Below are 13,296 nucleotides of genomic sequence, written 5' to 3'. Positions count from 1 at the left end.
AATGTGGTTTTGGACTTCCTAAAATCTCATTGGTTTGAACCACTAAAAAAGGTGGATTTGAAATATCTCACATGGAAAGTGACCATGCTTCTAGCCCTGGCTTCTGCCAGGAGAGTGTCAGAATTGGCAGCTTTATCTTACAAAAGCCCATATCTGATTTTCCATTCGGACAGGGCAGAACTGCGGACTCGTCCGCATTTTCTCCCTAAGGTGGTGTCAGCATTTCATCTGAACCAGCCTATTGTAGTGCCTGCGGCTACAAGTGACTTGGAGGACTCCAAGTTACTGGACGTTGTCAGAGCATTAAAAATATATATTGCAAGGACAGCTGGAGTCAGAAAATCTGACTCGTTGTTTATATTGTATGCACCCAACAAGATGGGTGCTCCTGCGTCTAAGCAGACGATTGCTCGTTGGATCTGTAGCACAATCCAACTTGCACATTCTGTGGCAGGCTTGCCACAGCCTAAATCTGTAAAGGCCCACTCCACAAGGAAGGTGGGCTCCTCTTGGGCGGCTGCCCGAGGGGTCTCGGCATTACAACTTTGCCGAGCAGCTACGTGGTCAGGGGAGAACACGTTTGTAAAATTTTACAAATTTGATACTCTGGCTAAGGAGGACCTGGAGTTCTCTCATTCGGTGCTGCAGAGTCATCCGCACTCTCCCGCCCGTTTGGGAGCTTTGGTATAATCCCCATGGTCCTTTCAGGAACCCCAGCATCCACTAGGACGATAGAGAAAATAAGATTTTACTTACCGATAAATCTATTTCTCGGAGTCCGTAGTGGATGCTGGGCGCCCATCCCAAGTGCGGATTATCTGCATAAGTTGTACATAGTTATTGTTAACTAATTCGGGTTATTGTTAAAGGAAGCCATCTTTCAGAGGCTCCGCTGTTATCATACTGTTAACTGGGTTTAGATCACAAGTTGTACGGTGTGATTGGTGTGGCTGGTATGAGTCTTACCCGGGATTCAAAATCCTCCCTTATTGTGTACGCTCGTCCGGGCACAGTACCTAACTGGAGTCTGGAGGAGGGTCATAGGGGGAGGAGCCAGTGCACACCACCTGATCGGAAAAGCTTTACTTTTTGTGCCCTGTCTCCTGCGGAGCCGCTATTCCCCATGGTCCTTTCAGGAACCCCAGCATCCACTACGGACTCCGAGAAATAGATTTATCGGTAAGTAAAATCTTATTTTTGCAAGGCATGATAGGACTTGTAGTTTTACAACAGCTGGAGAGCCACAGGTTGGTCAGGCTAGGACTAAGGGCTGAGCTATTTATTTTATTTAACGATCTCTTTGTAAGAATTAGCACATACACCAAAAGGTCACAAATGACAACTATTATCTGACCTTTAAATGCAGAATTGGGGAAGTTTTCTGATTAAAGACACAAATAATCAAAGTGGAATTTTCAATAAGTGTAGGGAAGGGAACATTGTTCTAATAGTTATTTATATAGCACCCCCAATTTACACAGCGCTTTCAGAGAATATATGTCATTCATCAGTCCCTGCCCCATTAGAGCTACCAGTCTAAGGGGTACATTTACTAAGCAGTGATAAGAGCAGAGAATTGAGCCAGTGGAGAAGTTGCCCATGGCAACCAATCAGCACTGAAGTAACATCTATAATTAGCATACTATAAAATGATACAGAGCTGCTGATTGGTTGATGGGGCCACTTCTCTACTGACTCACTTTTCCGCTCTTATCACTGCTTAGTAAATGTCCCCCTAAATTCACAAACGTATAAATGCACAAACACTAGGGTAAAGTTTTGTCAGAAGCCAGTTAACCTATCCATGGGCGAGATGCAACAAATAAATAAACGCGGCCAAACCTCCAAAAATGCAGTTTCCAGAGTTTTGGCCACGTACCACATATGAACCATGGGCAAAGTATATGTAGAAAATTGAGCCTTTTCCATGCCTTGGAATGTTTCACTGTAAAACGACTTCATCAATTGTCCAGGGCTTTCCCAACCAATTATATGTGTACAATATGTGAATGTTTTTATACACATTAACAAAAAAAAATTGTGTTTTTTGGGGGGGAAAGTATTATTGCCAAATGTTGTAGTGTTCGTACTGTGTAGAACTATACCCCCTCCCATGTGCTTGCCTCGCTGGATGAAAAGAACAGGAGGCAGTCAGATGACGGCCGGACGGGATCCCCGTGGTCAATATACTGACACCCGACACAAGCTACAATACCGGCAGTAGGAGTCCCGACCGCCGACTGGTTCCCCCACTTGGGGGGTGGTCCACGCCACCGCCCGAGGGAGAATAGAACCCTGTGGCGAACGAAGGTCCCCACCGAACTCGAAACGCGTCGAGCCCGCGAGGGGACACGCTGGGATCCCGACTGCTGGGATCTCATACTTATCCCAAAAGATCAGCTACTGCTGCATATCATAACTGCAGGATTGCTACATGTAACAGTGTTATTACTACCAAGGTAAATGCATCATGGACGTTCAATAACCTTAATAATGAACCACTCACAAAGGCAGTTTTCAGTTTACCCAGAAATACTTCATTCATACAATAGTACATCATTTCCTTTCATCCATTCTATACATATTTACTGTACAGTACTTATATCTACGAACTCCTGACAAATCTCCGTGCTGACTGACTGTCCTGTCACTCTACTCATATCTTCTGATTGAAAAGAACACCGGGGGTAATTCCAAGTTGATCGCAGCAGGAATTTAGTTAGCAACTGGGCAAAACCATGTGCACTGCAGGGGAGGCAGATATAACATGTGCAGAGAGAGTTAGATTTGGGTGGGTTATATTGTTTCTGTGCAGGGTAAATACTGGCTGCTTTATTTTTACACTGCAAATTAGATTGCAGATTGAACACACCACACCCAAATCTAACTCTCTCTGCACATGTTATATCTGCCTCCCCTGCAGTGCAAATGGGGGGGTCATTCCGAGTTGATCGCTCGTTATTTTTTTCTCGCAACGGAGCGATTAGACGCTAATGCGCATGCGCAATGTCCGCAGTGCGACTGCGCCAAGTAAATTTGCTATGCAGTTAGGTATTTTACTCACGGTTTTTTCATTGTTCTGGCGATCGTAACGTGATTGACAGGAAGTGGGTGTTTCTGGGCGGAAACTGGCCATTTTATGGGAGTGTGCGAAAAAACGCTACCGTTTCTGGGAAAAACGTGGGAGTGGCTGGAGAAACGGAGGAGTGTCTGGGCGAACGCTGGGTGTGTTTGTGACGTCAAACCAGGAACTAAACGGACTGAACTGATCGCAGATGCCGAGTAAGTCTGGAGCTACTCAGAAACTGCTAAGAAGTGTCTATACGCAATTTTGATAATCTTTCGTTCGCAATTTTGATAAGCTAAGATTCACTCCCAGTAGGCGGCGGCTTAACGTGTGCAATGCTGCTAAAAGCAGCTTGCGAGCGATCAACTCGGAATGAGGGCCATGGTTTTGCCCAGTTGCTAACTAAATTCCTGCTGCTATCAACTTGGAATTACCCCCACCTTGTACTTTTACTTAATCTGTTTACTGCATGTATGCCCCCCTCCCTAGTCTACGTGTCCCCCCCCCCCCCCCCCCCTGGCTGCTGCACTGTAAACCGAAAACAAATTCCTAGTATACGCAAGTGTACCTGGCCAATAAAGCTGATTCTGATTCTGACCACATAAACATATACCCTTTTAGTATACAACCTATCACTGTGGCAATAATACTTGTACCAGAAAAGATTGCACGCAGATGTGGAGCTTAATTTAAGATATTATTGGTCTGATACAGTTCTGTATGCAAGTACACGTTTCTGGACAGGTCTTGTGATTTGTAGCACTGGGTATAATCTGTAGCTGGGCATACAAATGGGTGGTCTTCAGTATGCCGTCTGTCGGGATCCCGACATCCGGCATACCGACACTTATTCTCCCTCGTGGGGGTCCACGACCCCCCTGGAGGGAGAATAAAATAGCATGGCGCGCGTAGCGCACCACCGTGCCCGCAAGGGGCTCATTTGCGCTCACCACACTGTCGGCAAGCCGGCGGTCGGGCTCCCGGCGTCGGTATGCTGGTCGCCGGGAGCCCAACCGCCGGCATACCATACTACACCCATACAAATTACTGGGGATTCAGAGTTGTATACAACGCAGCAACATCTCCATATGCAACTTGGGTTGGAACGCAGCATTCACATGTAGGATAAGCGGGGGCACTGAGAAGAGGGTGAGATGGGTACTGTTTACCCAGGTCTTGGCTTGATCGAGGGGCCCGGCGGGAGCCCTGAGTCAGCTGCTGATGGGGACAAATATCCTCCTTTACAGAATACGGCGCCACACATAGTATTTTTTATTTTTCAGAGGGGGTTTGGCCACACCTCTCTGATTTGGCCACATCCCCTCCAGTATTTGGGCCCTGTGCAGCTCTCGGCAGGACTGAGGATAGGTGTTGTGAGGGTGTGAAGGCAGAATTCTGCCCAGTACAGAGGTGACTGAATGCAGAAATCAGTCTGATTTCACTGGGATCTCTTGCACCAAGTATAGGACTGGTATATATGCACACTGATCATGGTGATGGATACTTTCACAAGTGGATAGATGGGAGCGGTACTGCCACATAGATCCATTTATTTCCAAGCACGCAATGTGGACACATAGCATAAAACAGTTTACTATGAATGGGACGGGACCATACTGTACATCATCTGAATTATTTGCATGTAAGTACTGGAGGGTTGGGTCAGCACATAATTAGTCACATATGGAAAGCAGTGTCCTAAGGATCTCTAGACCCCATGCATCACAGTAGGACCCTCAAAACAAAATAAAAACATCTATCCTTGTAAAAGAAAAATTATGTGGACTATACATTTATTGTCAATTTCTTTTTTTATAACATGTAATATGTCAGAAATGTCCATGTAAGTAGTTTCCATTTTTGTGCGTAACCCACTGTTACAATTCCTATGTTATCAGCAGTAGCTTCACTAATGCGCTTCACAATTATCAAAATATATATTTTAATGGGTTGTGCCAAACGAAATAGAATTGCACTTAATACAATTACAATTAACTTAATTGGCATTTAATGCATAATTTGTATCCTGCATTTTACTGTAGCTAGAGTGATCCAAAAACACACACACATTGTTTGAGAGGGGGTGTGCATGGGAAGAAGGGGTGGGGGGGGGGAGGGGGGTTTGGGAAGCTGTGATTTGCTCATAAAGCCCCGCCCTCTACTTCACAATATGGGAGAGGCTTAATAATATATTTCACCAAATACATAAGGCCATCAAGCTACCCGATCACTCATTTCACAGGAGAAGTGGCCAGGATTTGAGTATTTAATGTACTTTACATGGAGAAGTCGCAGAAATTCGTGAATATTCCACATATTCCGGGAGTGTATGCAACTATTGTCCAAATATAATACCCATAAGTGTAACTCCAAATACTGCCTGTGCAAGAATTCAATGTCACTCAATTCTGACAACTATGGAACAATATAATATTTGTAACCAGTGGCGGATTTTACAGTAGCTAGGGGCTGCAGCTCCCCTAGAAAAATCCACCACCACCTCTGAGCCAATGGCTCCCCATGGGAAGATCTATTGGATAATCACACACAGGCAGTTTAGGGGGGGAGGGGGGTGGGGTTGTTTATTCCTAACGGGAGCCAGTGTTCTCTACGCAGACTGTGGGGTCTATTTACTAAGCCTGTGGGCAGAGAGAGGTCTGCATCAGCTGAGGCAGAAAGCGGTGCTGCAGCAGTGAGGGCAGAGAGTGGTGTAGCAGGACAAAAGTTACCCGGCTGCATAGCTACTAGCAGACAGTGAGACATATAAAGAGGGTGGGCAGAGCTCTGGCATGTGCTGGATGTCAGTGTCTCTTGCTGTCACCACTTGCCTGCCCTGTTCACCACCTAGTCCCTGAGTCTGAGTCAGTGTGTGCCCCATCTGCGCCCTCTAACCTTTTTGGCGCCCGGAGCTCGCGCTCCACTAGAGCCACCCTCGCTACACCCCTGCATATATAGAATAGGTAGTGGTGCTTTTGCTACACACATACATATATTGGTGCTTGAAAGTTTGTGAACCCTTCAGAATTTTCTAGATTTCTGCTGAAATTTGACCTAAATCTACCTCAGATTGTCACACAAGTCCTAACAGTAGATAAAGAGAACCAAATCAAACAAATGAGACCGAAAAATTAGACATGCTCATTTTTTATATTAACCACTTGTCTGGCTGATGCGACCATGGCCTGCAATTATCTGACCTGGTTGCACAGGATGCGACCAGTCAGATAAACTGTGTTAGCAGCGACAGGGAAGAGAAACTTCCCTCGCTGCTGCTGGCCGCTCCCCGCACCCTCCCCCTGTGTCTGCCCATCATTGCTGATCAGTCAGCATGTCAGGATCCCCCACCTCCAGCGGCTGCAGACAATAACAGCCGCTGGTGTGGGTAAAACAACTCCCCCCCCCCCCCCCCCCCCCACAGATCCCCCTGTGTACCTGGCAGCTCTCCGGGACCTAAAAACTAAAGTCGTGAATGGTTGCGATGTTCCGATGGTCGCAATGTTCCCGATCGATGTTTAGATGGTTGGAGAAAATATTTTTAAATATATATATATATATATATATATATATATAATTTATTTATTTTTACTAAAAAGGCAAACACCCAGCAAGTAACGTGTGCTTAGTCACTCAAGAGACATGACTGCGTACACTCTGCGGCTCATTTTTAAAATGCATACTTGGGCAGCACAGACGGCGTAATGGTTAGCATTACTCCTCACAAATCTGAGGTCATGGGTTCAGATTCCCACCATGGCCCTAACTGTGTGGAGTTTGTATAGTCTCCCTGTGCTTGCGTGGGTTTACTCCGGGTACTTTGAAATCCTCCCACAATCCAAAAATATACTGGTAGGTTAATTGGCTCCTGACAAAAATGACCCCTAGTGTGATTGTGTAGTGTACATGTGGTAGGGAACAGAGACAGTAAGCTCCACTGGGGCACGGACCGATGTGAATGGCCAAATATTCTCTGTACAGCGCTGCGGAATATGTGTGCGCTATATAAATAACTGGTAACAAATAAATAATGATCTGCAGTACTGTTGTGTAATAAAAACCCCTGATCTGGCTTTAAACAGGATGTGATTTACTAACTGCCTAGATGTTCATGCTCTGTCTGAATTTCTGTAGTGTTTTGTACCAACTTTGCCACTGATACTTTAATTGTGATGAAGCATAGAGGTCTGTGGGACCACAGCCAGCATGAAGTTGCAAAACACATTCTTCCTCTGTTATTTTAGCAGAGTAAATCCTCCCAGGGAGTGACCCTCCTCCATCCACTCTCCTCCTTTCTTCCATCACATCAGGGGAGGGAAGGGGGTGTGGGGCCACTGAGCTGACTGCCAGCAGTTGTATGCAGCTACTGTAGCTCAGGGTCAGTTTACTAGCAGAGCATGGGCTGCTGAAGATGGAAGGATACAAAACTTTTCTGATTTTACTGGTGTCTTCCCTGCTACTGGGATTAATTCTCATCACCTTTGCTTTCGTCTGGATTTTTGTCTACGCTGAAGGGCTTGGGTGGGATGGAAGCAATCCTGAATTTAACTGGCATCCACTATTAATGATCACAGGATTCATCTTCATTGAAGGCATTGGTAAGTGTTTTGTGGCGTGTACTTGAGAGTTGAGTGAATATTATATACATGGTCTTATTGAGTCTGATTTTGAGTTGGAAGTAAAGCAAAACAGAGCAAGTATAACTGTGCACCTGGTCAAACCATGTTGCAATGCAAGGGATACACATGTATGTATTGCAGGGAAAATACATGTAATGCAGGGAAAATACTGGCTGCTTTTGCATGTAGCCCACAAACAGGCTTACCATACAGTTCCTCCAAACCAGGATGCTCATGGATTACACAGGTTCTGTGGCTGATCAAAACCTGGTGAAATGACGGTATGAAGTCTGCCAGCCACAGAATCTGTATATTAATGAGTGACCCAGTTTAAAGCAATATAGTATGGTAAGCCTAACCATAAATGCTGGACAGCTTTATTGTTCCACTGCAGTTTAGATCTGTGTTTGCGCTCTGCACACACCCCTTCCAAATCTAAATCTTCCTGCACATGTTATATCTGCCCCACCTGCAGTACAACACGGTTTTATCAAGGTGTAGTTACTTGTTCTATTTGCTTTACTCCCACCTCAGAATCAGCCCATGTATTATTAGCTACCAGACTGTAAGACCAGACAATTTAGTTTGCCACACGGCGTCTGCATCTTTTTACCGTGCCAGATGTTGGCATAGCATTGTGGGACTTGCAGTTCAACAGCAGCTGCAGAACCGCAGGACTTTGGGTTCTGTTACACAGTGGAATATACAGAATCAGCTATGTCTAGTTTGAAAACAAAACATCAGTTTTGTATTCACATTCCATCAACACCCGACAGTCATTTATACTGGCACAGGCTGCACAGAGGAGCTGCTGTTACGCTCGATACCACAATCAACATCTGGCAGGAAATTAGAACTCTGGGGGTTTAGCATAGTTAGGCTTTGTTACAGGTTTACTGCGACCTTCAAATGTTGAAGCTTTCGGCTGTACACTGACAATACTTTAGCCTGTAGAATTCTGTAGAAGTAAACAATTATTTAGCCCATCATGTTTACATTAAATCTCTATACTTGTAATACAGTATATGTATACATTGTTTTAATGTTTTGATGCCAACTTATGTATCTATTACCCCTTCTTAAATGCACTATATACTTGAATTTAGTATACCTGCCCATCTGACTCGTTATTATAGGATTTTACCCACAGATCTTCAGTAACGTCAGCCGTGACTGTTCATTGATGTTAAAATTACTTTGTTAAAATTTTACATTTTGCCAAGGTTGTCGCAGTTCAACAATAAGAAGTGAAAAGCAGAAGTAGACTCTACATGTCACAATCCAGGATCCTCTCTTTTATTGTGGTTCGTGAACTGTAGTTGACTAGCGCTGTAGACCTCCTTCAGCGTTGGATGCATGTATTTTTTAGTTTTTTTTAATGTGCACCCGCACAGTACGGGTGTAGTATGGTATGCCGGCACCCTGGCTCCCGGCGACCAGCATACCGGCGCCGGAAGCCCGATCGCTGGCATACCGACAGCATGGTGAGCGCAAGTGAGCCCCTTGCGGGCTCGCTGCGCTCGCCACGCAGAGGGCACGTTTATTCTCCCTCCAGGGGGGTCGTGGGCCCCCACGAGGGAGAAAAAGTGTCAGTATGCCAGCTGTCGGGATTCCGGCGCCGGTATACTGAGCGCCGGGATCCTGACAGCCGGCAACCTGAAGACCACTCCACAGGGGTGTAGTATGGTATGCCGGAGGCCGGGCTCCCGGCGACCAGCATACCGGCGCACCGCCGGCAACCTGAAGACCACCTTACAGTACAACTGTTTTCCATGCAGCTTACTCTTATGGCCCTGAGTGCTAAGGGAGCTGGGACATGTGTAGGGAGGAGGCGTGTAGACCCAGCCATGTTGACGTGAATTGCACCTAAGGTGGATAGCGAAAAAGTGCAAATGTACCTGTTTGGAAATGACTTGCGGGTACTCAAACCCTGGTGCAGGTTACCAGCCGATGATAGTGATGGCTACAGGAAAATCCATGTTCTATAATCCAACCTCCCCCATGTAAAAAGCCCCTTTTTTGCACCACCCCAACTCCTACCCTGGGACCAATGTAGTTTCTTTTTATTTTTTATTTTATTGAAGCAAAAACACTGTTTACAATTTTGCAAGACTTAGGCATGAGTCAAGCATATGAAACATTACACGCAGTGATTAGCAACATACAACAAAACATATCCAATTACACTTCTATGAGCATGTGTTTTTTTATTACTATTATTCCCGCCCCTTCCCTTCCACCCTCCGTCATATATCTTTATTTTACCCCTTCCCCATCACCCCCACTGGTGATATATCCCCCCCCAGTGGTTTGCCCCCCACGTGGGCATATACCCCCCCTTCCTCCACAGGCAGAGTGCAGCAGGGGACTGATCTGCTGCAGCTGATCTCTGCACTTGCACTTGAACTAAGTTCCCCACCTCGTACTTTGATCCCAAAAGCATGAACTCTAGAATGCTGGTCGCATGGTGTTCTAGAGCGTGATTCTGGCAGTGATGCCAGCGGTCACAGACCGCCACATCACTGCAGTGGGTCCAGGGAGCCAGACGAGATCCGTTCTGCACAAATCTCCTCATCTGAAGCAGGGGCACACAGCACGTGTTGCGACCTTGCCACCTGAAGTACTTCTTGCTCAGGTCGCATCACATTCACATGCGATGGCGCCAAGTAAGTGGTTAATACAGAATTAAACTACTGCAAATGTGATTTAAAGTTTGATTACAGTGTGCTGAATGCTAGTTTTTCAAAAATAAAATGTTTCCTACCCTTAGAAGAGGAATGCTGTCAATTGGCAGTGCATCCCGCCTCTTATCGGGTACATACTGGCATTAATAACATGGTGTGTAGTGAGAAATGTGCAAAGGACAGCCCTCCCAATAGAGCTGTTTTTTTGTGAGAGAAGGACTTCTTGGTTTAGAACCCAGGAGTCCTTCTGCGCTTTGGTGTTACCTGCAGAGTCCAAGCTCCGGAATGTATTGCATTCCGGACCATGGTACCTGTGGGAAATTCCGAAAATGTAAGTTTCTGGATTTCTGCCTGCATCCCGCCCACCATGTTTGTTAGTGTTGACAGAAAAAAAAAATGCCATTTGCATCTTGTTTGATTAGCATTTCTAAGTGATTTGGGTACTTAGGAGTATGTTTACTAAAGTGGGGGTTTTTAGACTTGGAGATGTTGCCCATAGCAACCAATCAAATTCTAGCTATTCTCTTCTAGAAGGTGCTAGAGAAATGATAAGTAGAATCTGATTGGTTGCTATGGGGAACATCTCCACCTCTAAAAACCTGCACTTTAGTATTATCTGCACTCCCTGCCATTTACTGTAATGTGTCCGGACTTGTTGGGGGGACTCAGCAGAAACTCAGCCCAAGTCAGCAGCTAAGGGTGACATTGCTCCCCTTTGTAGCGCTGATGAGGGAGACAGGCGCCTCCCCATAAGTGACCAATCCTCCTCAGTACCCAGGCCCATGGCCACTCTTTGTTGCCTTGGTGAAGCCACCCCCCCCCCGTCATATTCCTGGTGCATCTGCTCCTGTTATTTGCATGGGGAGGGTGGCGCATTTGCTACCTACTCACAGTTGGTTGTATTTCGCTTTTTTGGCAAGGTCAGAATAGGTTGCAGAATGTAAGCTTTTTTTAAGACGCATTTTACGTTTATATCCAACGCTGAATGAGATCCTATACGCTAGCGCAATTCAGGTAATAAAGGTATATGGCCTCACTTGGAAAAATGTTTGATAGTGTTCCCTAAGCTGAGCTATTTAGAAATGAAAAGGTTAAAAAGCTTCATCTAATGCGGAATCTATCCTAAAGGGCTGTTGAGTCCAACTATCCACAATGGATATTGTAGACCTATACAGTACGCAAGCTCTGCCACTGTAGCTTATACTAATATCCTGCATGGTAAGTAAACACAGAAGAAGAAATGATCGTTCTCAGTCAGCGCACTCACTACGGTCATGCTCACCTGCACTCAGATGTCAGCCTGACCGTTTCTCACCTGCATTTCTTTGTTACCTTGTTTACAGCGACTTGCTAACCAAATTAATTTGGGATTTGCAACAATTAACTCAGCTTTTATATATTTAGTTTAAAAAAAAGAAAATTACATAATATGTGCAATACTATAGAAATGGACAAAGCATGGCAGGAACACCTTTGTACTCATAATAATGTATTCATATTCACTGTATGGGGAGATGCAAGAGTCGGAATCAGCCTTTAACTACATTTTCAATCTTTGAACTATTCCTAAATCATTAATCTACAGGCCTAAGTAGAGAAAAAAAACAAGAAAAAAACCCCATTGATGGGCTCGATTCAATTCAGTGCGGACTGAAGAGTGCGCGGATTGAATAGCGCTGGGAATTAGCTCCTGGTGCTATTCAATTCAGAGCGCTGTAACAACCCGCAAGAGGATTTCTTCTCGCACCCCTCTAGGACTGCGAGCAGAAATCCGACAAAAGTGGTAGCGCACTGCTGATTTCTGCCCTTAGCACGGCGGAAACAGCATCGCGTGGGACACTTTAGATGGAGAATGCCAGTTCTCGCGGCAAAACACCTTGTTTAGTCTGCGAGTACCAGCCTTCTCCGATATGACAGCGCGTTGCATTGAATAGCACCGGGAGCTAATTCCCGTTGCTATTCAATCTGCGCAGAATGGAATCGAGCCCTATGTTACCTGCAGTCGCCCAAGTAGAGATGACAAGATATCAGTTTGCTGCTCCTTCTATTCATTTGGTTGTGCAGTGCTTTCTTATAATTAACAGATTATTACAACATTGTAGTTGATCAAAAAGAGTTCTGAAACTTAAGCCGGGTACACACTAAGCGATATATCATATGATGCATGCTATAACGATACAACACCAGACTGTGCAGTGTGTACGGTGGATCGATGAATTGCTACATCACGTCTCACCGTTGCTAGGACATACATTGTTCTTAAAGGGCTAGATGCACTTTTGCAATCCTATGATCCTATATGGTTTTGACCCCCAACATTTAAAATAATATTAAATCTAAAACCAGGCACGTATTGCATTTAATTTTGATGTAATTTTAAATGTCATGGTCAAAACCGCTGGTTAGTAAATCCAGATCAAACACTGTATACATGCAAGATCCATGGGCATAATAATAGGATTTTAATTACCTACCGGTAAATCCTTTTCTCGTAGTCCGTAGCTGATACTGGGGTCCACATTAGTACCATGGGGTATATACGGGTCCACTAGGAGCCATGAGCACTTTAAGAAATCAATAGTGTGGGCTGGCTCCTCCCTCTATGCCCCTCCTACCATACTCAGTTTAGAAACCGTGCCCGAGGAGACGGACATACTTCGAGAGAAGGATTAAACTGAACAGTGGCGAGATTCGAACCAGCGCACACAAACAAGAGGAAAGCCATGTTAGCCAAACATGAACAGGAACAGCAACAGCTGAACCAACAATAATACTGTACTTAACCAAGTAACAGTGTAGAAAAACAAAGCACCGTGCGGCCGCCCAGTATCCTCTACGGACTACGAGAAAAGGATTTACCGGTAGGTAATTGAAATCCTATTTTCTCTGACGTCCTAGAGGATACTGGGGTCCACATTAGTACCATGGGGAT

The 13,296-nt window shown here is 45.2% G+C and overlaps 1 protein-coding gene across 1 annotated transcript in view; it reads left to right on the top strand.

Annotated features, from left to right (window-relative positions):
- The first annotated feature begins 7,373 nt into the window (after nt 1-7,373).
- The window catches only part of LOC134944693 (plasma membrane ascorbate-dependent reductase CYBRD1), a 46,326-nt gene continuing 40,403 nt past the window's right edge, over nt 7,374-13,296 (top strand). Inside the window, exon 1 of the mRNA XM_063933478.1 lies at nt 7,374-7,659. Coding sequence (XP_063789548.1) covers nt 7,473-7,659 — 187 coding nt within the window. The 5' untranslated portion in view covers nt 7,374-7,472. The remainder of the gene's footprint in view (nt 7,660-13,296) is intronic.

The sequence above is a fragment of the Pseudophryne corroboree genome, chromosome 7, assembly GCF_028390025.1.
Source record: "Pseudophryne corroboree isolate aPseCor3 chromosome 7, aPseCor3.hap2, whole genome shotgun sequence".
In the NCBI taxonomy this organism is placed as follows: domain Eukaryota; kingdom Metazoa; phylum Chordata; class Amphibia; order Anura; family Myobatrachidae; genus Pseudophryne; species Pseudophryne corroboree.
This window is presented reverse-complemented; position numbering and strand designations above follow the sequence as displayed.